Source organism: Empidonax traillii, unplaced genomic scaffold, assembly GCF_003031625.1.
Source record: "Empidonax traillii isolate 1590-97213 ecotype Southwest subspecies unplaced genomic scaffold, ASM303162v1 scaffold890:size686501, whole genome shotgun sequence".
NCBI lineage: Eukaryota > Metazoa > Chordata > Aves > Passeriformes > Tyrannidae > Empidonax > Empidonax traillii.
In genome coordinates, this window is record NW_020956083.1 from 52,519 (window position 1) to 79,289 (window position 26,771).

The 26,771-nt window shown below is 50.0% G+C and overlaps 1 protein-coding gene, 1 long non-coding RNA gene and 3 other non-coding genes across 5 annotated transcripts; all 5 read left to right on the top strand.

Annotated features, from left to right (window-relative positions):
• Window positions 1–2,019: 2,019 nt before the first annotated feature.
• On the top strand, window positions 2,020–5,968 carry LOC114067282. The gene is made up of 4 exons (XR_003573369.1): window positions 2,020–2,318; window positions 3,053–3,183; window positions 3,987–4,113; window positions 5,401–5,968. It is a non-coding gene; the product is annotated as an uncharacterized LOC114067282 (long non-coding RNA).
• LOC114067292 lies at window positions 2,050–2,133 on the top strand. The gene has a single exon (XR_003573372.1). It is a non-coding gene; the product is annotated as a small nucleolar SNORD12/SNORD106 (small nucleolar RNA).
• Window positions 2,890–2,980, top strand: LOC114067289. The gene has a single exon (XR_003573370.1). It is a non-coding gene; the product is annotated as a small nucleolar SNORD12/SNORD106 (small nucleolar RNA).
• LOC114067290 lies at window positions 3,826–3,916 on the top strand. Its single transcript, XR_003573371.1, has one exon. It is a non-coding gene; the product is annotated as a small nucleolar SNORD12/SNORD106 (small nucleolar RNA).
• An 11,026-nt stretch (window positions 5,969–16,994) lies between the features above and the next one.
• On the top strand, window positions 16,995–25,851 carry LOC114067267 (somatomedin-B and thrombospondin type-1 domain-containing protein-like). Its single transcript, XM_027902580.1, has 5 exons — window positions 16,995–17,229; window positions 19,748–19,942; window positions 20,865–20,943; window positions 21,796–21,972; window positions 25,443–25,851. Exons 1-5 carry the CDS (start codon window positions 16,995–16,997, stop codon window positions 25,558–25,560), a joined length of 804 nt encoding a protein of 267 aa, XP_027758381.1. The 3' UTR covers window positions 25,561–25,851.
• The last annotated feature ends 920 nt before the right edge of the window (window positions 25,852–26,771 follow it).

Sequence of the window (26,771 nt, forward strand, 5' to 3'; positions counted from 1 at the left end):
CTGTGCATGTGACATGGGTTTGCAGTGCAACAAGATTAGTTTTCCCTGAAATCCTCTTAAAATGTCCTTCCTTTGATTGTCTTTTCATTTTTTGGTGTTCTGGAACTTGGATTACTGGCACTGAGATTTATTCCACAAGCCCTGTTTGATAGGCTGCTTTCAAGAATTGGTTGCCTACAAATACACCTAATCTGGAAAAAGCATTTTAACGGTACCTGAATTAAGGAGTTTCTGCCAAACATCCTGTAAGGCCCATTTATGTCCCTGCAGGATGTGCCTGTAGATACTACTGGACAAATAAAACAAGGCAGTTTTATCTTTCAGAGCATCTGAAACACCTCCCGTGGCTGCCCCAGGCAGATTTGCAGAGCCTTGGCTGTATTTTGCAAACCAGCCAATAAACCGATCAGGTGCCTTTTCCTCCTTTCATCATTTTTCAAGCACCATCCTTGCCTTGCCCCTTCCATAAATCCCACAGAATGCTTTCACCTCCCAACCAGCTCAGTCAGGTCACAGAATCCTTGACGAGGGGGTAGGACCTGGTACCAAACTGCTGGTTTGTGAAGCACCACGGGACAAGTCACCCTTCTCACACCTTCTCGAGCCTTGGCAGAATCGCGTTTTGCAAACAGAAAAACCCAAAGCATGGAGCAATTACATGATTCTGAGCTAATCTGGACCAGACCAGCTTCCTGCAGCACTCAGAGCTGTTCAGCTCCTGTGTTTATCCCCCAGAAACTCCCCTGCTGCTGATGGAATCTGGCTTCGTGCCTCTCCCTGCCTGCGCCCCCTGCGTGATTCCATTTCAACTCCCATCTTTTAGCTGGTGTAACCAGGGCCAGAGGTTCCCTCCTTCCCCGGGAGGGAGGGCCATGGCTGCAGATCATTCGGTGGCAGCTCCTGCGATGGAGAGGGCGGGCCGTGCCGAACTCGGAGAGGAGCGCAGGACTCTGGGAATGCCCTCCACGTGTGTTCAAGGGTGTCATGTGGCACGTCTCCTGTGGATCTGGATGACTGCATTCACAGCCCGTTCCCAAGGTGTATTTGTAACTGTAAAATCGTCACTGGCGGCGGTGCTTGGGTCACACGCTGGGCTGTTTTCATTCAAGATATCCTTTGTTCTCTATTCCATTCCTGACGTTACTCAGTGGCAAATTAACGCAACGTGATTTGCCAGTCTCTAGCAGCTAAAAGCAAAACATCTGACACAAACCCACGCCGAGCCTCGTCCGGGGGGGAAACACGGCGTCAGCGGGCGGCCCCCGAACCGACTGCGGGGCTCCTGCTCCGGGCTGAGGCGTGATGGATGTTGGCACCGCACCCTCACGTGCCTTTGGGTAAGTCACTGAACACCTCTGGACCGTTCTTTTTGTTTCCCATTAAGAAGGGAAAACTCAGTTTCCAAAGCCACGCTCGCCCATCTCGGCAAGGCACACCACACGCACCGGGTTCCGCCCCCGGGCCCCAGCCGGCCGCGCTCCCCCGCCATGAGGCGCCGCGCCCGCCCTGCCCGGCACCGCGAAATGGCGGCCCCACCGCCGCCGGCCGCGCCTCTCGCCCCCTGCACCGGCTCAGGGACCGCGGCAGCCACAGCACAGCCACAGACTGCCGGGCCCGGAGCGCGGCCCCTCGGCGGGAAGCGGAGGAGGACGGGCGGGGATCGGGGATGAGGCGGGAGCGGCCCCCCCGGTACCGCCCGACATGGCGCCAGCACCGCCCCCGCAGCGCGGGCGGGGCCTGCAGAGCCCATAAAGGGCCTCGCGCGGAGCCCATCGGCCTCTTTGTCCGGGGAGGCCGAGGTGGGTGCGGGGTCACTTGGGGCTGTGGGGTGGGTGGGCCCTGGATCCCCATGTGCCCGTTCCCGGCCGTGCCGGTGCGGGTGTCTTCCGGCGGCAGCTCGGTGCCCGTCCACTAAGGGATCCGCTGAGGCCTCTGCTCGGCTTCTGGCCCGGCCCAAAGGCTCCTTGCGGGGCTCTGCCCGCGTTCCCGGTGAGCGGCCGCCTCTCCCGGGCGGGTCACTTGGAGCTCCCCACACCGACCCGGGCGCTCGCTGGTGGAGTGATGACTCTTTCCCCGTCAGAGCGATAGTGTTGACCATTGCTGTCCAAGCCAGGTCGTGTCTGATGCACCAGCGGAGCCGCCGCCGGGCCCGGGGGCGGTCGAGGGCTGGTGCTGACTGTTCTCGGTGCTGACTGTTCTTTTGTTTCCCCGCAGGGCGAGCCGGAGCTCGGGACGCCGCATGACCGAGGCCAGGCCGGCAATGGGGGCTCCTGCCCGGGGGGCGCCGCAGGGACTGAGGCCCTGCCGGGGGGGGAGCGGTGAGTGCGGAAAGTGACTGTGTATTACCGGTTTAAATATACACATTTAAATATATAATGTTTAATTGTATTCAGATATATTTTTAATATATATATATATAAATAATTTGATCCTGCGACGCGTTGGTGTCCCTGGGGAGCTGTCACGTGTGGGTACGGTCGCTGGCCCGGCAGGTCCCTCTGGAGGGGCAGGGGCTGCAGCCCGGGCAGGCCGGTGGGGGGTGGTTCGGGGTCCTGCCCATCCCTGGACAGCGCTGGGCACTGCGAGTCCCAGTGCTCATGGCCGAGCTGTGCCTCCCTGCGGCCTGCACGGCTCCTGCATGGGCAGCACTGCTTGGTGCCTCTGTTATTTGCCTTGACTGTCTTGTGCTCTGCTCTGGAACCCCCCGTACATTGGTGTTTTTTCTTAGTTTTTTGGGGGGGATATTTCCCTGCCTGTCAAGCATTATGGCCAGTTAGCTATTTCTGGGGAAAGATTAGCATGAACCCCATCGTTGCCCGTGGATCTGCTGGGGAAGGTGGGAGTGTGGCAGGGATGCAGTGGGTGAGCAGCCACAGCTCCTGGGGACTCGCTGGTGTAAGTGATGACTAAATTTTTTCCCCATCAGAGCGACAGTGTTGATTTCTTGCTTTTCAAGCCAGATCATGTCTGATACACCAGCAGGGAAGTGCTGCTGTGTCCCACACCCTGGCAGGGCCTGGTGCTGACTGTTCCTTTGACTTTACCAACACAGGACCCTGTGAAGGCAGAGACAGGGGGTTGAGCCTCTGGGAGACCTGAAGTGAAGGCTTCATCTGGCAGTGATGATGTGGTGAGGGCAGTTGTCTGTTTGGCTCCACTGTGCCTGCACACTAGCAAATAATGGTAAGTCCTGAAAGTAACTGTAAATCACATGTTAAATTTAAATTGAAAAAAAAAAAAAAGTAGAGGGGAGGAAATACCTTTTTCTGCAAGGGAGTTGTTCCTTCTTTGTCCCTGGAGACTAGACAGATGTGCGTACTGAAGAGATGAAAGTGGAAGGATTTCCCTTATGCGTGACCATTGCAATGAGGTCCTTTGGGCCTCCTGTTCCAGCATGTCCAGAGTGGCAGATGTGGTTTGTGAAGAAACCAGCATGGCAGGGACTCTGCAAGCTGGACTGGTGTGTGCTGAGCTGGAGAAGGACAGGAGCTCACGGCTCTGTCCTGTTTGTTTCCCTGCTGTGCTGTGTTCACAGGCTCACTTAACACCCTGCATAGGCAGGTGGGTGAGGGGCTGCTCAGAGCAGCTATCCCAGTAAGGGACAGGAACTGTTCTGGTGAAGTGTGTCCCTTTAAGAGGGACTGGTGGTTGAGTCTTGTCTGCCCTGCCCCTTGCTGGCCTGGGTGTGAGGGATTGGAAGGGATGCAGATGTGGGCGTGGCTTTGCCATTTCCTCTGCCATTAGCTGTGTCCCAGTGGATCTGCTGGGGAAGGTGGGAGTGTGGCAGGGATGCAGTGGGTGAGCAGCCACAGCTCCTGGGGACTCGCTGGTGTAAGTGATGACTAAATTTTTTCCCCATCAGAGCGACAGTGTTGATTTCTTGCTTTTCAAGCCAGATCATGTCTGATGCACCAGCAGGGAAGTGCTGCTGTGTCCCACACCCTGGCAGGGCCTGGTGCTGACTTTTCCTTTGTCTTTACCCACAGGACCCTGTGAAGGCAGAGACAGGGGTTGAGCCTCTGGGAGACCTGAAGTGAAGGCTGGCAGTGATGGTGTGGTGAGGGCAGTTGTCTGTTTTGTTCCACCGTGCGTGCCCTCTGACAGGAGAGAATGGTAAGTATTGGATCCACTTATGTTCACTGGCTTAAAAAAGAAAGAAAAAACACATTTCTGCAAGGGAGTTGCTTCTACAGTGCTTTGACAGCTTCATGTGTGTGAAGATTAGGCAGTGTGGAGATTTGAGTGTTGCAGAAAGGGCCCTTTTAAGTTTTAGACCACAGTATCAATCCCTGTTAAAATACTCCAGTTTCCTGCAGGGATTAATGCCTTGTCAGTTGTTCTGGACATGAAGATTTTTCACATGATTGTTTCAATGTTCAGCTGAAAAGCATCTGTCTCAGTGACTTCAGCCTTGTTTTCCCCTTCCAGATGGGCAATGCTGATGCAGACTTTTAGTCACACGTGTTCCAGAGGTGCACAATGCTTTCATGGCATATAAGGAGGCTCCTCTGCAGGGTGTGCTGCACATTCCAAGGCAACACCAGAGGCTGCTCCTACCATAGTAATACTGACATGTAATACTGATGTGCTTGAACAACTTTAGGATCAAAAGTGAAAGAATTCTTGCTCTCTAAAGCTCCCGAGTAAATGGCAGAGAGCTCTGGCAGGTTTCTGTTCGAGGGGATAAATGTATTATTTTTGTCTTGCTGCATTTAAGCAGTGTGAAAATGAGTGGCTTCTTGAAGAGTCAGGGAGCTTTTGTTCTTGATACTTCGCTGGGGTTTTTTGCCCCTCTGAGTGGGAGGTTTTGAATGCCTTGAGAAGGGGGGGGGAAGTTAGCTTCCAGAAGTGTGTCTATTTGCAAGAGAGGGATTGTTTTGGTGTTCTTTTTCTTCCAGATCAACTATGGGACATTTAAAATTTGTTGGGTTAGGATTTCAGTAATGCTTTAGAAAACGTGCTTAACAGAACTTCATTGGATAAAGCAGCTGTTGGCACTGGCTCACTCAGTTCCAGCCCCATGCTGAGGTGCCTGTTGTGCACCTGCCCTGTGTCCAGGGAGGCTGGGGTATCTGAAGAGCAGCAGTGTCCTCTCTGTCTGCACCCCTGGATGCAAAAGGAAACAAGTGCTCTGTGTCAGACAGTGGAACTGGTTGAGCTGACTGTGTTTCTATGGCACTCTCTGCTCTGTCAGCTCCACCGGGCTGTTTACAAGTCCTGCTCTAGAAGCTCCCACAGTGCAGTTTGAGTGCATCCTGGGAGCAGGTTTCTGCTTTTTGCAGAGCATCCCTTGTCTTACAGGGGATTTTGAGAATGCTGGGGGTGATCTTGGAAGCTGTGTATTTGCTGTTTGTGGCAGAGTGTTCAGACAAAATAAAATGTTGGCTGTTTCCTTGACAGGTTGAGATTTGTCAGAAGTTGTCCTGGGCCCTGCTGGCGTTTCAGTGTTTTGCTAATGAAGACAGATGCTTCTGCTGCCCTTGTGCTGCTGCCTCGGATCCTTGTCCAAGCCACAGTATTCACATCACCCTGTGACAGCTCTGGCCTTTCCTCAGAGCTGGCAGGAGTGATGAATTGGTGTCCTGCCAGCTTAGATGGAGGGTGTTACATTTTTTTGTCCCTTGGGTACAAGGCATGTAACTGGAATGGATTCTGGAACTTGCTGCATGTTTAATGCAGTTGGATGCTTTGTCTGCAGGGGCTGCATTCCCTGCCTGACAGCTCCTGTTATCCTGCCCCCGCCATTACAAGCAAGGAAGGCTCTCCTTGGAGCAGTGACAAGTACAGGAGGAGGGCCTTGTGTGTAAGGAGAGGAGTCAGGGCTTGGCTCTCCCCTGCCATCCAGAAAGCTTTAGTGTTTCATCTCTGGCAGCCTGTGAACTGAGGAGGGGGTGTCTGGGATGCTGGACCACAGTATGTTTTTGTACTGTTAGAGCCTGTTTAATAAAATCTGAATACTCGGTGAACTTAACTGGTGACTGAAATTCTCTTTAACTGTTGATTTATATATATATATAACTTCAAAGTTAACTGAAATTCTTAACTCACACAGTTAACAGCTCATACCTGGATCTACCTTGTTATGGGAGTTGAGGTAGCAACAGTGATGCTGTGTAGGGCTGACTAAGCTGCCTCAAGCCAAGAGAGAAGGCATGATCTCATGTACAGACCCGGGAGTGCTGCATGTCCCTGGTCTGTGCTGAGGGGAGAGGTGCACTCTGTGGCTTCTGGCCAAGGCTCTGCCTCAGCTGCTCCTGGAGCTCCCCTGCTGGAGCAGCTGGTGTTGAACACTGATCTCAGGGTTTTGGCTGACCTGGTTGAAGATGTAGATGAGCATGTTCTCAGGTAAGTCACTGGTCTCTCTTACACGAGTCTTACAGAGAAGTGACAGTCTGGGAAGGAAGGGGAGCTGCTGTCAGGCCTATGAGGATTTGGACATCTGCCTCTGGTGGAACACCTGCTTTGGTTAGACCTGGCGAGGGATCCTGCAGCCCTCCCTGAGTGCTGCTTGGGAAACTGCCAGGTTTGCCGAGCAGGAACGTGAAACGTGGATTGGACACGTGCTGAGGGAGAAGAGAAAAGGTATTTCCAGCACCAAATTTCTCAGTCCCCCAGAGGTAGCCGAGAGCACCAGCGTGCCTTGCTGCCTGTGTCATCGCCTGGTGTGTCAGGGCCCTCTGCCGGGCCGTGTGGGCTGGGCTGGGCCCGGCCGGCAGGGGGCGCTGTGCGGCCGCTCCAGCCCCTCAGAGCGCGGGCGGGGCCACAACGGGCCGTGCCGGGGACGCCTCGTTCTGTGTGACCAGAGACCGCCCAAACCCGCCACGACTGACCCCACAACGGGCTGTGCCGGGGACGCCTCGTTCTGTGTGACCAGAGACCGCCCAAACCCGCCACGACTGACCCCACAACGGGCCGTGCTGGAGCCTCCCAGTGAATGGAGAAACCAGCACAGACTTCTGGGTCTGTAGCAAGTGCGGAGCTTAGACAATTTGGAAATTTCTTACTATGGTGCTTTGATAAGAGATGGGCACGGGCAGGTTTAACACTGATTTTAAAGCAATCTCTCTCCTCAGAGCTTCCCCTAACCTGACTCCTGCCAGCCCTGGTCAGCTCCTGTGTCCCCTGGGTGGATTGAAGGAGGAGATGGAGGCCAGCAGGAATGTTCTGGATAAAGGCTGACTTGCAGCTCTTTCTCTGCCCACGGAGCTCCCAACCAGCTCTGGAGGCCTGCAGAGCACAATGCCAGCATAGGAGTGGCTGAGCAGGGCAGTGGGGACAGGCAGAATGGCCAGTTCAGTTATAACAGGAACAGACCTTGCTGTAGGTACTTGTGTAACTTTCTAAAGTGAAGCCTGGAGTCGTTCATGGGGCTGGTGTGCTTAACCAAATGTTTACTTTTCTCAAACAGATCTGTCTCTTGGTGCCATGAGCATCTGAGAGGAAAATACAACAGATTATTTCTCTGTCTGATGTTGCTTTTAATAGATTTTCATACACAGGGAAAGGTTTAACATTTGTATTCCCAAAGACCCAGGCATATCTTGACTACATGGTGATGATTATATTCTTTTTAGACTCATCTCTTAGCAGCTGCATTAGCTTATAGCAAGGCACAGTCCAGTTACTCATTGCTGCTTCTACTTTTTGTGTTATTTCCTCTTCTATCTCTGCTCAGTGATAGACTGTCAGACACACCAGCTGACAGGCTGGATGTTAGTGGACAGCCAGTGAAGCACAACTCAGGTTTGTAACTGCCCTAGGAAGATCCAGATTTCAGGACCCTCAAACTGCCCCACAGGCAGTAAGAGGAAGACTCTGTCTTGAAGCAGAGTGTTTCTGTCTCCTGCAGCATCTTGTGTTTTAAACAGGTGTTCTGCAGCTATAACCTCTTCGTCTTCTACCCTTTTTGGCAGATACCTTCCGATGGTGGGGTGTCTTGGAAATGCAAACAGGTTCAGGATCCTCTCTGTCTGTGTTACCTGAGAATCTGCCTGATTTCTTTAGTGTTATATTTGGAAAAATGTCCACTGGATACTCTGCACTTGTCTGTGCCTGTCGCCTTCTCTGCTCAGTTTTGAATGCTGGGGATGGGTCACCTTGAAGTCTTCCCTCTAGTGCTCAGAATAAGCTTGACTGCCTTTTCTCAAAGCAAATACCAAATCCGGGGGCTGCCCTCATTTCTCTGCTTTGCAGACTCCCTCGGGTTCATGCACCGTTCCAGGGCCAGCAGGACCTTTGCGGGTGCTGTCTCAGGAGGGACAGCAGGATGGCAGGATGGGAGGTGTCCTTCCCACGGGCTGGGGAGGCTCAGCTGCTGCTCAGGGCTGCTCAGTCAGCACGTGCAGCCCCATGAGGAGCTGCTTGCCCAGGTGGGTTCTGTGCAGCCCGTTCCCAAGAGCCCCTCCCTGCAGGTGGGCAATGTGTCCACACCCAGGCCTGCTCTGGAAGACACTGCTCAGGCTTTTCTGCTCCACTCTTCCTGCTGTGGCTGCAGTCAACAGCATCCTGGGTCTGGGCTGCTCCTTAACTGGCACATGAGGCTTGTGCTTTTGATCATCCCACACACACTGGGGTGCTTGGATTTTGGCCCTGGACAGAGCCAGGTCAGTTCTGGGTACTGTTTCTCAGTGAGAAGAAATACTGAGCTCTATCCCTGCCCTTGTTTAGCAGCCTGGAGTACGTACACTCACTCTCTGCTGCTCAGTTGCAGCAGGGATGGACACTGCCTAACCCCCACCAATATTCCCAAATCCAGGCTGCTGATGAATAAAGCTGGTTGCCATCTCATGCAAATGGCTGCAGATCATCTGCAGCCTCACAAGAGCAGTGCTGTAATTGTTACACTGGCTTGGTCTCCATTCATGCTTGCAAGAATTTTGTCTAATATAAAAACATTTTTTCTCTGAGATATAGCCCTCACGGGGAAAGACCTGTCTTGAGAGTGAATCCATTTTTCAGTGGTTGTGGATCAGGCCCTGGCCACCAGCATTTCGAAGCAGACTTTTCCTCTGAGTATTTGCTGTCACTTTTTTTTACAGCAGGATATTTATAGGCACAATTTTCTTGGAAATCTACAGAGGAGGACTGGAAGTGTCTGAGAACTTTTGTTAGTCAGCAATTTATGTTGCTGTGGAAACGCCTTAGCAGGGCTTGGGAAAACTGCCTGGAGAAAAGGGTGTTTGCCAAAGGTGCCAGCAGCAATGTTGCATCTCGGGCTGGTTCCTGGCTTACCTAAACCCGCACCTCAGGCTTGTCCTTCACAGTGGCTGCTGCTGTGTCACATGGGTGACACATTTTGTGCTGCTGGCCATGATTTCCTTCTGTAAACGTGCTCTGTCACTCCTCTGAACTATGTGCATGGTCCTGCCAGTCTTCCCTCTGATCCAGGGTGATGCGCTGGGTATTAAGTGCTGTTGAAGTTCTCCTTGGCGGGCTCGCTGGCTGTGAAGGTAAGTGGCAATGTTGGCGGGGGTGAGAGGGACACTGGTGGGGCCTTGCTTCTCAAAAGGAGTTACAGTGACTTGGTGAATGTATTTCCACACAGACTTTGCTTTTTTCCCTGCCAGAACTGACCAGGTACACCTGCTGTTCCATAGCCCTCTGGCAAGTGGAAGGCTTGGTGAGGAAGGGTCAACTGCTGAGTCATCTTGTTAGTTTATAAAGTAGTTGCAAATCTGCTCCTTGCTGTTCTTTTCCTGCCTTTTTTTTTTTTTTTCCTGGAGAAAAGTACTTGGAGGAATAGAGCAGAGCAGGGAGGAAGCACAGAGGATTTCCTTGGTGCCAGAAAGCAGAATCAGGGCTGTATGGACAGGATGTGACAGGCACATAGGATGGCCCAGCCTACTGCCCAAGCCTTTTCCTCACAATCTGCGAGTGGATGCCTCTCTGGCCCTGTGTTGCAGGCTGCTGGAAAGGCATTGGTGGGTTTTCCCCTGCTGTTTTTCCTTTTATTATTATTATTATTATTATTATTATTATTATTATTATTATTATTATTATTATTATATTTCTTCTTTCTTTGAACAATAGGGAAAGGTCACAGTCTCCTGAGCTGCCTTCTCCCTGTCTGAATTGTGAAAGGGAAACTGAAAAAGGCACATGTCCATGGATGAGCCAAATGATTTTCCCTCACACTGAAGAGGAAAGTTCACCCTTATCTGGGTGTTTTCAGATGTTCCCTCTGTCTGATGATGGGAGTCTGTTCATCCATCACAGCATTGTTCTTTCCCCAGCTGTAGCTCAAGTGCTGGGAGGAGGAAGATATAAAGCTGCCTGGGAGGTCTGCAAGGCTGACAGAAGACAGAATCTTTCAAGCCGTCAGGAATGCATCGCTGGGTTCAGCCACGGGTGAGTTGGGGTTTGCTCCAGGTTGGCCTGATCCTTAAACCTAGAGAGGATCCCTGATAGCTCTGTAGCGAGGGAAATGTTAGGAGGATCTTTCAGGGTTTATTCATCTTCATTTTCCCTCATACTGGGAGCAAAGACCTCAGGAACTGGAACACTAGGAGCAGTCCCCCTGTCCTGTGAGAGCTGTATGCATGGTGCCCTGGCTTGTGGCTTCTAAAAAAAAGAAAAAAAAAGTTAATTTCTAGAGGAGAGGGAAAAAATCAGTGCTTCTTATTCCAAGTAAAATAAAGCAGAATCTTTTTCTCTCTTTGCATTTACTGAATTGTAAAGTGCAGAACCTGACTTAGTTCTGCCCAGGGAATATGAAAGCATGACTGCTCAGTGCCTGCCTGTGCCAGCTTCTGCTCTCATTTAAGAAAATAAATGGGATCATTTCTGTCATGTAAATTGTGTCAATTGAATAAAACTTTAAATAGGTGAGGTAGTGATACAGGTTCTGTTTATTTTCATCCCTGCTATTACTGCATCTGGTGCATCATTACTGCATCATGCCAGTCATGACAGGACCCTGTGCTGAGGTTGACTTTGGTGAGGTTGGGCCAATGCTTTGATTTTTAGCTCTATTTTCCATTGCATTTCTGTGCTGCTTCTTAATGTTCCGTGGAGTGTTTAGCTGTCATGTGCAGAGAGAGGATTTGTGCAGATGGGTGGCCTTGAATCTCCTGTGGAAATGCACTGGTTGTAGGTAAGGCCTCTGTTTTCCTCACCTGCTGCCCTATTGCAAATAAACGTCTGCTTCTCTGTACTTTAGCTGTGACTAAAGTAGATACCAGTGGCAGCTAAAGCTTGGCTGATGTTGGCAGTACGATTTTCCAACTGGGCCATTTAAATCTCTGAAACATATATTGGTGCTAAACCAATTGTCTTTCAAATCTCACCTGTCTCAGTCAAATACAATGTGTGTTCAGTTTATTGGAGGAATTTATTTAAAGCCAAGGTTTCTTAGGAAGTGCACTCAACTGGCAGGACCAGTTCTAGTGAGTCTATCTGCCTCCTTCTGCAGCTCATCCAGCTCATTACAGAGCCTGGTTAGTCAGAATAACTCTGTCTGTGTGCAGTGCAGGATTTCAAGTACCACATTTAAGCATGCTCTTGAATTAGAGAGACACTTCAGTGTCCTGTTTAAGCAGCATCTGTACCACTTTAGGATTTGCTTTCCCTTTGCTTTGCTTCCTACCAACTGGGGAGAGACTTAGAGTGGAAAACGTGTGGCCTGGCTGATGACTGCATTGAAGAAGCTGTGCTGAGGACTATCCCCAACTGCTCCTGCACTGTACAGGGCCCCAGGGGAGAAGTGGGGCTCTGTTGCCCTGGAGCCTGATGCTGCAAGTTGCAGATGACCCATTTGCAGTTGCTGACTCACAGAACAGCTCAACTGACTTGACAATCCAGTAAATTAAAAAATGTGGCTTTCTGTAGCTGTGGGTCTTATGCTGCGTGGAAGGACAATATCCATCTTTCTTGTCTCTTTTAAGAAAACCACCTTTGATGTTTCTCCTAGATTTATTAGTTAGAGAAAATGAAGATGTTTAAGCTATTTCATATTAATCTTATAAATAACCACTTGTGAAAAAATAAAGGGGCCTGGATTCTGGCCTCTGTGAGCAGCAGCTGTTGCCTTGTGACTCAAGAGGAGCAATGCTGGCCTGGAGTCCCAGGCTCCTCTGCTGAGAATACATGAGCCAAAGCCATCAGCTTAGGGGAGACAGGAATGGTGAGTGGGAACACTGATTCTGTGGGATGTGACCTGGGATGCTGTTTCTGGGGGTTGTGTGCCTTTCTTGTTTCTTGTGTAGCGTCTCGTGGACAATCAGAGATTCCTCATAGGAAGGGAATAAAACAATCTTTGTTAAAGAAGGTAAAAAGTTGAGCCACAGGTTCTTTGGAGTAAGGAAAGACCTGCTGGGAGAAGTCCCTGACTGTTTAATATGTGTTCTTCTTGGACTTTTCTATCCTTAAACACCAGCAACAGAATCCCTCAGGCTACAGGAGCAGGAGACTGAGCCCAGCCCAAGTCAGTGATAGGAAGGAGGGAGAAAGGGAGCAAGGGATGGCCCCTGGAGCCACCTCTCAGTGTGGGCTGCAGGAGAAGCAGCATTGGAGGAGGATGCAGAGGTGCAAGGGCTGAAGAGGCAGCTGTGAAAGCAGGAGAAAGGAGCTACTTTGGGAGGAATCTGAAAAGCGAGGCACTGCTCTTGGTTTAATGTGGGAGAGGGCCAGGTAGCTTGTGGAATTGGTAGAGGCAATTGTGTTTCTTCTGACGGGGAATGTGTCTTGTCATGTGGTTATTGGAGATTTAAAAGATTCCCAGTAATGTTTTGTGGAGTCAGGTGTCACCATGTGCCTTCACAGAGCAGGGAAAATTTCCAGGTTTGACTTAATGCAAACCTGTCCAAAGGTTTTCTTTTGCTTAGGGGAAGGAATATGGCTTACCATGTTCATAGGATCCCCTCGTGGCTCAGATTCTCACAAATTGTTCCATTATTTTCTTTTAGGAAAGAAAAATGAAAACATAAAGTACCGGGTTCAGAAAAGCTGGCTGGTTTCCTTTCCTTTTCTTTAGGAAAGCAGAAGACCCAGACAGAAAACCACTAAAAGCTTTTTATTAAAGTATTTATCTTTCCTATTTTCTAAGTAAGACTTTTGGCCACTTTAAACCCTCTCCAGCGTTCATGAAAGATAACAGCTTTTTAATGGCAACGAGTTTGTTTCCTTTATGCCCTGTGTGAGTCACAGCCCAGCTCCTTGTGGAGAGGCAGCATGTGATGGGTTGTGTAGTGGTTTTTGGCAGCAGAGAGATGGAGAATATCTGTGTTTCTGTGCCTTTGGCCACACCTGGATGAGAGGAGGGGGACTTCCCCGCTTCTCTTCTAGCCTGACTTCCCCCATGGCCTTACAGTGCAGCATTTTATGTGTGTTGGAGTCAAGGAATAAAGGCTTTTGGGGTTTCAATCCAAGAAGGTGTTTGCTCAGCCATGGCTGCTCTGCTGTGGTGTGGATTCTCTCGGCAGTACCTCAGGAATCTGTGTCTTGGGGACATGACTGGTGAGGTGAGAGCCAGCAGAGAGGCTGGACCCTGCTGGTCATCCAGTGGGGCTCCAGAGAGGATGCTGCCCTCTGCTGCTCTGGGAAGCTGAAGGGTGTTCTCCTCTTCCCAGTCAGCTGAAGGGGAGTGTTACAAGGGTGGCAAAGACACATTTGAAGAGGTATGCAGCAGTTATTGGCCTCCTGAGCACACGCAGAAAAATCCAGACAAATCCTCTAGATGAGATGTTTTTTGGTTTCTGGGTCAATAGCCTAGTTCAGGTGTGCTGGCCAAATCTCCCTTTAGTCCTAATGAGATCACCATCCTGGGTGGGCTTCATTAGCAGGTGGAGTTTAGGACTATTTGGTTCAATGTTCCTCTCTATTTTGGCAAAAGACAAGAATCTCAAACACATGGGCTCATAATATGATTTATCTTCAGATTTGCTTCAGAAAAATATCTGAAGCTTGCTTGGTATCAACTCTTCTCCCATATCTCTGTGTGCTAAAAACTAGAAGATGTGTACACCAGGGGAATGATATTTAAATGTCTTTTCAGTTCTAAGCCTGGGAAAGAGAGCCCTGGCACACTCTGGGTGTGAGGCAGGACAGGCAGCAGGCACAGAATGGACTCTGCTGTGGATTTTCAGGTCAGTACCTGTTCACAGCAGCAAAAGCATAGGTGGAAATGCTGACCTTTGCCTTCACTTGGACAAGTGGTGTTGCCATTGCTGTTGATTTGACTCATGTTCTGGAAAGCTCTTGGGAGCTGGTTGTGCTTCTTGCTGCAATGTAATGAACAAGCAGAGCATCCCTTGTGAGAGCCTTGCAGGAGGGTTTGGATGAGGTGGCAGCCAGCTCTCCTGTGGCCCTATAGCTGTAGAAATCAGCTCCAAGAAATCAGATCACCTGGTTGGCTACTTTCCTTCTATGCTTTTACAGGCTTGGCTGTGACAGTGGAAAGTAAAATCAGACACTCTAAAGCAGAACCTTTTTTTTTTAATTTGTCCTGCATAATGATAGTTCTGCTTGGTTCCTTATTGCTGCAATGCACAGAATCCAAGACCTGCACAAGTGCAAGGAGCTGTACAAACACAGAGCAAGGAAAACACTGCCATTCTGATACATTTGCTAACAGGTGAAGGGGCTTAGAGGTTAAGGGCTAACGCTTGGGAATAGGGTAAATCCTATTTAAAAACCTGGTAAATCCTATCTAGGCTTCAAAATAATATATTTATATTTTTTTATTATTATTTTTTGGGGGGTGAGGTGAAAGTTATGGCAAAATGAAGTTTAAGAAGGAGCTGGTAATGGACAGTATTCCCCATTCCACAGATGGGTGGATCAGCCTGTAGTGCAGGCAAGGACATGGGTTAACTACCCAGAATAAAAGTGAGAGCAAACTCCCCTTTGTCCCTTGGAAGGGCCTTTCCATCTGTGACATCTCCCGCCCCTCAGAGTTAATGAAGGGAGCAGGAGGCCTCTGGGAACTGGGTCAGTGGCAGCTCCAGCACAGGGCAGCTTAATTAAGGAAGGAAAGCGAGTGAGGGGGCAGGAACCTGGCGTGGCCAGCCAGGAGAGCAGCTGGGTTTGGGTAAGCTGATGAAACTGCATTTCCACCTGCCCTGGTGAGCTGCCTCGTGGTGTTCCCCATAGGCTGGAAGACACAATCTGCACTGCCAAGGACAGCCCTGCAAGCTGTTCTGCTCCTGACCTCTCCCTGAGCGATGGACTAGCCACATTTCCTTTCTGTTAAAGCACACTTGCTTGGCTCCAATACTCCTCACAGGGCCGACAGACCCGCTTTCAGACTTGGCAGTTGTCTTGCAAGAAATCTGTTCCTGGGCTGATGTGGTCCAGCGTGGCTTGGGCCATGTTTCCTTGTCTTCTTCGACATTACCTGACAGGCTCTAAAGATGGTAAAAAACCCCAAATCCTAAGAAATCCTTAGGGCTATGTCAACCCAGAACGAGGGAGAGCTGCTTTTACTGCGGGAATGTGTGAGATGAGAAACAAAGTTGGCTCCCAAGAATTTGGCAGGGGGATTGACTATAAACCCTGCTGAGATGCCTGGAGCCAGATGCAACTTTCCTAACAGCACAGGGTCAGCCAAAATTGCAGTCTCTAGGTGGCCCCATTGCTTTCAGAAGCTAATTTTTATTCAGCCAGTTCTGTGTGTCTCAGAACAATGGGAAGGTGTTCCTTCTACCTCACCAAGTGTTGGCAGGGGGACGGGGAGCATGGAAGCAACAGTGCTGGTCCTGGGAACTGTGCTCTGTTGCTGCCCCTCAGGGAATTGCACAAGAGCCACACAGGCCTCTGGTTTGTGTTGACTAATTAGCTGAGTAATGCAATCTCTTTTTGAATGTCCTTCCTGTTCTAGATCAAGAATGAGACATGCACTGGTTAAATGACTTACCTGAGGTCACACGGGGAGTGACTCATTGGCAGAGGCAGGAATTAACACCTGGTATCGTTAAATTCCTACTTCCTAGACCCCATGGCCTCTAATTTCTAGTGCTCTTTCCTCTCCTGGCCTTTTTGCCTCTTTCCCACTGCAGGATTTGTCACACGTGCGATTTCCAAGGTGACAGTATCTGACCACTGCCAAGAAAACGAGACATCTGTCCTTTGCTGCAGACATCTACCGATAGACAAAGAAGCTGAAGTTCCTTTTATTTCTTATCTTTTTGGAGCATTTTACCATGTTCTACCTGAGCTGGTGCAGTGCCAAGTCTCCTCTGTGTCCAAGCCTCCAGCATTGCACATGCTGAAGGTGTTAGCCTGTCTTCTAATGTTATTTTCTGTTTTTCCAGAAGCATCTTTGCTGCAGTCTCCCTGAAGTGGGAACATTCTGGCCATACCCATTGTTAGTATAATAACATAATCACTCACAAAAAATCAGTGGGTGGGTTTTATAAATCCCAGTTCAGTGTTCAGCAAAGCTATAACATCTGTTGTGATCAATATTTAAGAGTAAGCCTCTTTGATAAAAAGTTACAGTAAAGCCTTTTGCTTCCTACTGAATAGCTAAATAATTCACAGGAGTGGCTGTAATCACTTTAAGCTTCTTGGGTTTCAAAGTAAGCAGAAAATTCAGAGTAATTCTGTGGAGAGGCAGAATAGCCAGCTGGATCGTGTTCCTTAGGAGCTGCTGTACTGGGAATGAAGCCCTTTAAGGTTTTTAATGGCTCCTGACGTATGCTGGAGTCAAATCAGGCAAAAAACGGTCTCTTTTATCATCCGTTTTTGATGATAATCTTTTATGATACTCTGGCGGGTAAGTGCCAGCAGTCAGTGCAGAAATGATACCTTGTGTTTGAAAAGTCTGCAGGAGCGGGACTGTCCGGGTACGGCGGGAGAGGAGGGTGTTGGTGTGAGCGGCACCTGCTGCCACGGGGCTGGGCACGGACAGCGGCACGGGGGGCTCCGCCCGGGCTGGGGCCGCGCTGATCCCGGGGGAGCGGCCACGGCAGGGCTCGGCCCAGCCCCGCCCGGCCCGGCCCGGCCCCTCCGCCGCTGCCGCCGGGGGCAGGTGCGGGAGCTCGGGTGGCTGCGGGGCCATGGCCCGCAGACCCCGCTGGGTCCCGCTGCTCCTGCCACTGCTGCTGCTGCTGCTGGTGCTGCCGCCGGCCCTGCCCGCCGGGTGTGCGGCCCGCGGGCTCTGCTGCCCCGGCCGCGACCCCGCCTGCCTCAGCACCGGCCGGCGGCCCGACGGCTCCACCGGGCCCTGTTACTGCGACCAGGCGTGTGTCCGCACCCTCGACTGCTGCCACGACTATGCCGAGACCTGCCCGGGTGAGTGGCTGGGCTGGGCTGGGCTGCCCCGAGCGGAGCGGTCCGTGCCCCCCTCGGGCTCTGGCCGCGTGTCCGGGCACCGCCGTGGGGCGGGCGGGATGGGGGCGGGCGGCCGAAGGAGCGGTGATGCTGCGGGCGCTCTGCTCCCCACCTGAGCTGTGGCTCTCGGGGGTGCCGGGTCCCGCCGGGGTCCCGTTGGAGCAGGAGCTCGCTGGGCAGGTCAGGATGCTTCTGCGTCTTCCTACGGGACAGGAACGTGAAACGGGACCTTTCCTGACTGAGTCAGAATCGCCCCGTCCCTTTCCCTCTTGTGGATTGAATTACTGTGGATGGGATCAGATCTGTTGCTCCTGTCAGTCCGTGCTGTCCTGCAAAAGGCATCGGCAGCTGCAGCTTCAGGTTTCACCCGGCGAGAGCCTGGACCCCGATGCCCGTGCGGCTGTGTCGGGGTCCCGGGGAGCACAGCAGTGCTCCCTCCAGGGACGACATCTGCTAAGTGCGGATGTGAATTAAGGAGAAAAGTTACTTTAATAAGGGGAACGATCTCATACTCCCTTCCATCAAACAGCATCCTCAAGGATTCTCACTGCTCACATAACGTCATTGATTTCGAACCTGCACAGATGTGCCAAAGCAGAGTTGCGATCCAGGCAGATGGGCAGACGTTCCTGTGGTTTGTCTTTTTCCTTTCAGTACTGAGCTGGAAAATGGCTTGGAAATAAGTTAATTCCAGAGTGATTTAAGCAAGGTATGTCTGTGGATGAGGCCAGGCTGGTGGATCTGTAGACCCACAGCTCCCAAGGGCAGCAGGGAGCATGGAAGTGCAGCTGCTGGGATCTCTGAAACTTGCCTCTCCCCTCCCGAGGAAGGACACTCAGGGCCACAGGGCTGTGACTGGGCTCCCCTGCTGCTGGGGCTGTTCAGGAGCTGTGTTGGTGCTGGATGCCCCTGTGCCTTTGGTGTCTGACAGCTGTTGGGCTCTCAGCTGCTCCCTCAGCACCTCTGTGTCCGAATCCTGCTGCTCTTGGCGGTTGTCAGGGATAAGTGGGATGGACAGGAACCTCTTGTGTCTATTCATACAGCTGAGTAATAAGGAAAATGCGTTGGCAGGATGTGGTCAGGCACTGAGAAGGGACAGCTGCTCCCCAGGGAACAGCAGCACCTGCTCCCTGAGGTACAGCAGTGCCTGCTCACTGGGAGCTGCCAGAGCTGCTGCTCTGCAGGGTGAGGTGTTTCGGTGTTATTTCTTGTGATTTGTTTGTCCTGGAGGTCAGGGACTCAGCTCTACTTTGACTTGCATTGCCTCCACAGCCTAACCTAACCTTTTCCAGCAGTTTTCTTTCTTTCACTGCTCAAGAGCTACTTTATCAAACTGACTTGTAAAGCAAAATATTAAAGAAAATACATTAATATCTGACACCAAACAAAACTGAAGAGCTCAATATTCTGATCAAGTGCACAAAGGGATGATAAAGTTGGGTAGCCTACAGTCCGATGCAAAGGGTTATTTGTGGTGTGTTGCTGCATATAAGAAATGCCAAAATTACTTAGATAATTGATTTAATGCCTAGTCTTTGAATAGGTTTAAAAAGCTGTTTGTGTTGACTTTAGACAAAAAAGCAAAGCAGTAGCATTTGAATGATCATCCTAAAGTTTCTGAAGACAAAGGCAGTTTCCAGTGAGGTTAATGCTGAAGTTAGGGTTGTCTGTGTTCTGAGAATAAACTGAAGCATCGAGCTTGAGCTGCTCAAAAGGGCTGGGATTTGTCCCAGCATTCAGCAGGTCATGTTCCAGTGAGATCACTGGGACTCAGGGTTGTGCATGCCCTTGTAAGTGCAGTGGTAATGGACATCGTCTTGGAGTGGTAATGTCTGTTACTGTAGGTGCTGAGCACGGTGGCTCTTCTGAGTGGGTTTGAATGGGCTCATCCACATCTTTAAATTGAGTGACAGAGCAGCAGAGGAGCTGGACTGGGAACCAGGGAGTTCCTCATGCCTGAGCTCGGCCTCAGGTGCTCACAGGGACTTTGGTGGAAGGCAGCCCTTGGCTCAGTGTGTTCATGGGGGTGTGGGCTGGCCAGCAGCAGCTCCGTGTGCCTGAGGCACCCGGGGGCTGAACCAGCAAGGGAGTGAACCCTTGTTCACTGACAGCTAACACTGGAGGTCCTGGCAGGGTGTATTGTCCTACACTGACCCAGCTCGGGCACGAGGTGCAGAAATGCAAGGAGAGGGACTGAAGCCAACTGAGAATATGTGGGGGGAAAATAATATATGAGTCTAGGCTGACCTGCAAGTGTTTTTCTCCAAAGGAATTGTTCTTGGTTGTCAGGTTGTGATGGTCGGCTGGAGCCTGGGCAGATAATCTATTGGGAGGAGAACTACCGACACAACTGTGGGATGGGTCTGAAATAAGGAAGGTTGTACTGAGCTATGTCAAAAAATGTCTTTTCTGGAGAAGGCATGTCACTGGCATCATTCCTGTAACCTTCCACGCCCCCCTTTTGTTACTGTTCCTGCAGTTGTCCCCTGTGTGGTGTCTCAGTGGAGCTCCTGGAGTGGCTGTGCAGAGCCTTGCAAGACAACGTATCGTGTCCGGACGAGGCACATCGTTCAGGAGCCCAGGAATGGGGCAGAGGCATGTCCTGCTCTGGAGGAGAGGGCTGGCTGTGTGGAGTACTGGACTCGGCAAGGAATGGAGTGCAAACAGTCCCTGAGTAAGGCCACCGAAAATAAAAGTATCTGGGGGGGGTGATTGTTGGGAGGACCCTGGTCTGAGTCAGCAGAGCTGATCTCCACTGGATTTGATGAGCTGTGTTCAGGCACCGTCCTGTTTGCCCTGGCCCTGCCTGGGTAAGGGAGAACTGAGCTCTCCACACAGGGCTTCGATGTGTCCTTGCCAGGACAGTGTTGGAGGTGGTGCCTGCCATGAGCTGTGTTCTGCTGTGTCTCGAAAGTGAGATATCGCAGGCCTGTTGTGCTCTCACATACACAAGTGTAAATCTCTGGCAATTTTGATAGGGCTGGCAGATATATGTCTGTTTAAAACTTCTGTAAGTTGAACACTTTTTTTGTCATTTATATATATTTTTAAATTTTGTTTTATGTGTTATTTGCAAAAAGTCACAAAGGAGCAATACCCGTCAGACAAGATACGACTTCTCTGCACTGGAGCAGAGTGCAGGCAGAGGAGACCTCCAGTTAGTTTCTGGAGAAAAAGCCTGATTTTAGTTGGTTCAAATCAGCTTTTCATGACACACCTTTACTGAGTTTTAGAAGAATTGTTTGTCATTTTTGCTGATTTGGGGGTCAAAATTTGTCCAGTTTGGATGTCAACAGCAGCTGACTTCTTTAAACCTGTTGAGAGTGGGCATTAAGTGAGCATTGCCTCTCTCTCTGTCTTTTGGGTGTGCCTACTAGTAGGCTTACTCTGCTCAGGCAACTCTACAGATTCTCTTTCCAGTGAATTCATTGACTGCCATGGATAATACGAAAATACAAAATTAGAATTGTTTTTGTCTCTGCTGAAGGTAAAACCCTGTGGCATTAAAAGCCCATCTTTGCTGTTTTGCAGACGTAAGGAGCCTTAGTGCAGCATTGCCACTGACGCTCTGTACCCTTTCTCTTTGGTAAACACAGTCCCGGCATTAATCACTACGGGAGGGTTTGGGAAAGCGAGGAAGAAAAGAGCTGCAGGTGATGGCAAGGAAAGACCAGGGTAAGTTGTTACAGCCAAGCCCCCCTTGGCTGTCACGTTGCCTGTTCTCCCCTGCAGCAGTTTCACAGCACAGGTACAGGCAGGGCTGTGGTAAAAGCTCTGTTGCTTTTTACCTTCTGCCGTGGCTGTGTGTGCTGCCCTTTATCCAGGCTGGTGCCTCAAACACCGGGAGCTGGCATCAGCCTTCCCAGTCCTCCTCTTTCCCAGCTGGGCTCTTCACTAGCAGGGACACAGTGCTGGTGGGAAAACTTATCTCCCACCCTGTAACCCCTCATACACAGCTTTGCAGGCTGGTGATTCCCAAGGGGTTCTTCCTGCAGTCCTTGGGCTTGGCCTGCTTCTTTCTCAGGTTTGGCTAAAATCAGAAGCACAGAAGTGCTGTGTCAATCTGAAAGTCCTCCCACTGAGATGTGACAGCCTCACTCTCTTAGGAGGGAGATCATCACAGGAAAACCTTTACAGACCGACTCTTAGGTCCTGTCACAAGCTGCTCTACAAATCCATTATAGGTAACAGGGAGGAACTGGTGGAGAAAGTGTGACTCAGCAAATGGATACCAGATTTGGAATTAGATTAATCAAATGCTTGACCAATCTATGTCTCTATTTGTATATTTAACATGTCAGTTGAAAACACCAGCAGAGTAGTTTTATTCCCTATTTAACCTTATTAAAATGCACGCACACCACGTGTTCTGCTCTTAATGACCTTGGGTGCGGTTTTTTTTGGTTTGGTTTTGTTTGGTTTTCCCTAATTAGTGATCTGTGGTCTTCCAGTTTAGTCTGGCTCTCCTGTGGAGGGCTCTAGCCTGGTTATTGAGCTGCCTGACCCTCTCAGTGACTTTGGTTGCAGGTACTGTGTTGAGTTCCAGCTGGTGGCCATCACGCCGGGCTGCCTGCACAGCCACCACTCGTACACCCACTGGATGCGCTACCTCAGGGAGGGCCACACGGTCTGTGTGGAGTGTCAGCACCCAGCTCTGGACTCCAGAAGTCATCACTGCTCTGGGGATGGCACTGGGAGCAGAAAGTAAGAGTTTTAGCTTTTGTTTTCGTGTTGAATTTTCCATTCTTCTCCCTTGATCCGCTTGTTCCAGTGTCCCAAGGTGCTGCACGGAGCTCTGTGGAGCACTCTACATATATTCACTGCTCCTTGTGGCTTACCATGAGTTTTTTTAAGAGTTGAAATGACCTGGTGAGGCTCCTGTATTAAAACAGGGGCAGAGCCAGGACTAGGTGTGGGATTATCTGTGCTTAGTCTGCTAAATCTCACTGGCTTCAGAGTGGCACAGTTGTGGAGATTTTTTGTTTTAAAGCCACTCCAGCCAGGCTTTTAAGGTTAATTTATCAGTCCTGTCAGATGTCAAATAAAGCCAACTCTGTTTCTGATTTTTCAGCACTGGGGATTTTGTTTCTCCAAGTGACCCTTTTTGAGTACTTGTGGTGAACGGTAGCTGGCTTAGGGACTTGGGGTATGTGCTGGCACCTGAGGTTGGCTGGAAGTACTGGCACGTCTGTGCATTCAGCATCCTTTCCCTGGAGAGCTGAAGAAGCTTTGGGGTGATTGATTGGCACTACCCAGGTTGTACAAACTGGGTGGACTCCAGCAAAGATGAAGGGAATGGCTTGAGGCTGTGAAACAACTCTGGGGCAGAGCCAGCAATGGAGGGGTCCTGGCTCCCAAACCTCTGGGGTGGTCACTGGAGGCACAATTCTGCACTGCTTTAATCCTGGTACTCCCATTGCTGGTTTATTAAAGGCATCCTCTGAAGCTGATTAGCAGCCCTGCCTTAGAAAATCGTTGCCCATCAGTGCTGGGCAGGGATATATTTAAAACTTATATAAATGTTGAAATAAGCACACTGGTTTGAATTAGAAACTCTAAACTAGGATTGTCAGGCCTGAAGCACACAATGTGTTGCACTACCAAGACTGCCAATAATGGCCTTTGTGGGCAGGGTTTTTCTCAGGCTTTCAGGATGAGGAAGTCACTTTAGAGTTTGTTCCTTCTCTCTTCAGCTTGTTATGTAAGCTTTTAAGATAAGGAAGGAAAAAATTTGAACTGGTGTGGCCAAGAGTAGCTGTTATCTGCATTCAACCTGTAAATGATTATAAAAGCTTGCAATAATGTTATTTACTAAAACTCTGGAGCCAGTCAGGAGCATCAGATTAAGCAAAATAAAAAATATATTCAGGAATTCATTTCTGCATTGGGCTGCAAAAAGAGGGGGGCATTGTCATCACCTGGTCTGGTGAACAGCACTCTATGTGGAACAGAAGGACAAAGGAAAGGGGACTGTGTCCTGTAGGAATGATGATCTGATCCTCAAATGCTGGCAGGCTGGAGGGAGGCAGCGATAATGGAGCTGGGGTGAATGGTGACTGGTTCACTGAAGTCAGGACTCAGCCCATGGCTCAGCAGGTAGTTTAAATCCATCAGAATTGAGCAGAGCCTAGAAATTGTCTGTGTCACTATTTGACCTTAGGGTGGTGGGTCAAGGAGGTTGTCCAGGGCTCAGTATCTCACTTGACTTTCTTGTTATCAGCATCGCAAGTGAAGTATTTACTGTAGGTATATTCTTTATGTGAGCAGAGCTATCCTCTCATTTGTTTCCAGAAACAATATACTTTTTTTACCAGGTGTCTTGGAGTTAAAAACGGACCTCTGTGATCTCTGAGAAGAAACTGGACTGTTGGGAACAGCCATTGAGTGGGATGTGGGAAATGTCTGTGAAAAGGCTCCTCCCTTCTGTCAGACAGAGGGTGATTGATATGTGAGCATTCAGGCTTGTGAGAAGACAGTGCTCTGGGGCTCCTTGGGCTGGGATTTGCTGTCCAGCTGTGGAGGGTGTAAATGTGATGCTTGTAAAGAAAGCTGGAAGAAGATGGGAACACAACTGCTGCCCTGAGAAAGAGGGTGGTGGGAGGCCAAGGCTGGTGCCAGAGTCTGGGATGCAGCATGTGCTGAGTTTTTCTCCATCAGCTCACAAGTCACTCAGTGCACCCCCAGCTGGACTTTCTGCTGGCGTGACTGCACCCAGAGCCGTGGGCAGGGTGTGACTGTGCCCTGTCCTCGTGCAGTCCCAGGTCTCCACGTGCTCAGTGTCCCACCCACACTGTGCCTGTGCTTGGCTTCCCCCTTGTGCCAGCGTTTGGTTCCCTGAAATATTGTTCCAAGAGTGACTCTCAGGAAGGAAAACAGCTGACAGAGTTTAAAATAAACTCAGCAATGCTGGTATATTTTGTTGAGTATTTCCTAATTATCTTCTCGTGTCTAAGTGGAGTCTGGCTTATAAATGCTTCAAGTTGAAGAGAGATGCTTGTTATCTCTGCCTTCCACCTGTCTCCCACTCTGTAAAAGATGCTATCCTATTTTAACCCCTGTTATGCAAGCTCAGGATGTTTCCCAAAGTCCTTGGTGTATGGCCAGATCTGGGGCCACCAGGTAAGGATATCTAGGATAATCTAGCTTGCATTGCCTTTTTTGTTCTAGAAAGTTACAGGATCAACAAGGCAGAGCATTGAGCTGGGAAACAGATCTGCTAATTTTGGATCCTCTTCTAGAAGATGTACCAATAAAGCACAGACTTGACATCTGTGAAACTGTTACCCTGTGTCTCTGAGGATCAGCTGCTCCTCATCATCTGGAGCAAGATGTGGTGCTTGCAGCACGTGAATGTCCACACTGCAGCAGTTTGTGCCCATGTTGTGGGGGGGAGGGAGGGAGAGGATGGATGGACTTGATTTGACCTGATTTATAGCAAAGTCAGTATTTGCCTTCCCCCCCAGCAAGATGAGAGAAAACAAGTTGAGCTTATGTGTTTAAGGAGTAAAGGTAAAGCTGCAGCCCAGAGTTTTGAAGGGGATGGGACTGCTCTGTGCACAGCCTGCTTTATCTGGGATCTTAATCCTCCCTGAGTAGATTCTGGTATTTTGAAATGACCCTGAGCCAAAAGAAAAATACAGCGAGCTTTCTCCAGGCATGTGTGACACATAAATCCCTGCTCTGGAGCATGACACCTCATTAAGCCAAGGGCAGGGTTATCTTTGTGGAGCTAGAACAGTAATTCCAGTTTCCACAGAACTGTAAACCAAAGAGAGCTGGGGGGTCTGCTGGGCTGTCTGTGGGCAGCGCTCTGCACAGGGCCAGAGTTGATTTAGCTGTGGTATTTGTGCTTCTCCAAATGTCAGGGCTGGAACACAGTGATGTGAGGAATTTCCTTAAACCACTGAATACTAAAATCTGGGAATGGGCACAGTGCTACAGCAAAATCTCCATTTCTGTGCCTGTGAGGTTTTACTTCTCACTTGTACGACCTCCAAGCCTCCCTGTGGCTGCTGCCTCTTCACAGCTGTAGAAAGGCAGAGCTGGGGCCATGGAGCGAAAATGGATGTTGTCAGACTAAATGGGATTTCCTGGGTGATTTAAGCCCTCGTTGTGACCTCCCTGCCGTGGGGGTGCAGCCTGTTTACTGTCTCCTTCTGATGACTGTGTTTCAGGAATCAGCTGTTGCACTGGCAGGCGGTGGGGAACCCTCGATGCAAGGGAACCTGGAGGAGAATTCGCCAGCTGGACACTTGCTCCTGCCCTTCTGTTCACAGCTTCTTGTTCATCTGACTTCCCCGGGCAGCCCCAGCGCGCCAGGGCTGTGGTGCCACGTCTGGCAGCAGCAGGAGCCCCAGGCAAAGCAGCGACTGCTCCGTGTCAGAGGGGGCACCCAGAATCCTCTGTCTGTCTGCCCTCCTCGATTTCCAGAGAAATCAGGCTGGCTGGGAAGTGCCAGTCTCTTTCTTTCTCCCCTGAGAGAGACATGTCTGACCCTGATGACTTCTTGCAAATTCCTCCTTTCTTGAGAGGAATGAGAATTTACCAAATAGCAAATGCGACGGTAAAGGTTGTAAGAACCCAGGTTTAATTAATCTTTTTCTGTATTCTCAATGAAGAATCAACAATGCAAAGTAAATTAACAACAAGTGCCTTCGTTTCATGGCAATAGCACTTTGTAAATGCTTTCCTGCTTGTGCTTGTCTATCTTTCCCTTCTGTTTTCACCCTCCCTGGTCTCATCATTTCATGCTGACCCTCATTCTTACAGAGGGTTGATCTTGCACTGCTGAGGTAATGTCAGAACTTGGAAATGAGTCTTCTCAAATCTGTGAGAATAGAAGATGTCAGGGACAAATTGGCCCTTGGACTTAAGGTTTCAAGGAGCTTGAGTTGCCCCAAAGGGCAGTGCAGTCCTGGGGCTCTAAACAGGAAGGTTTGGCTATAGCCTTGTGTTTTTGACTGGGAAATATTTGAAATATTTTCCTTAAAATCTGCTGATTTATATTCATACTTTTCTGTAAATGAAAATAAAAGAGACTGAAGACATAATCCCAGTGTCTGTCTGTTTGATTAATCTGTGTGATGCCATCTCTTTAGCACCTGAACCTGCCTAATTTGTTCATGTCTTGCCTCTGACTCTTCTTCTCCAGCAGGTCAGGCTGAAGGACAAGTCGCTGCTGCCCAGAACTACTCAGGATTTACAGGTGGAAGTGCAGCACCACGACCTACCACTGTGCAGGAGTGGATGTGATGTTTCTTTTGTTACACACATGCTTCTGAATCTGCTTAAAACAAAATTACAGAAGGCGCTTCGTGCTTTGGGGCAGAGGCGCTGCGGGGCGAGATCGAGGTCATTCCATCTGTCAGGTGAGAGGCTGGGGCTGGCTCCAGAAGAGTTTTAATGCTCAAGTCCCACTCTAGTCTGGAATAGGATCACAAAAGCCATGTAATGACCATGATGAAGGTCTTGCATGGAGATATAAATGAGCACCGAGGCACTGA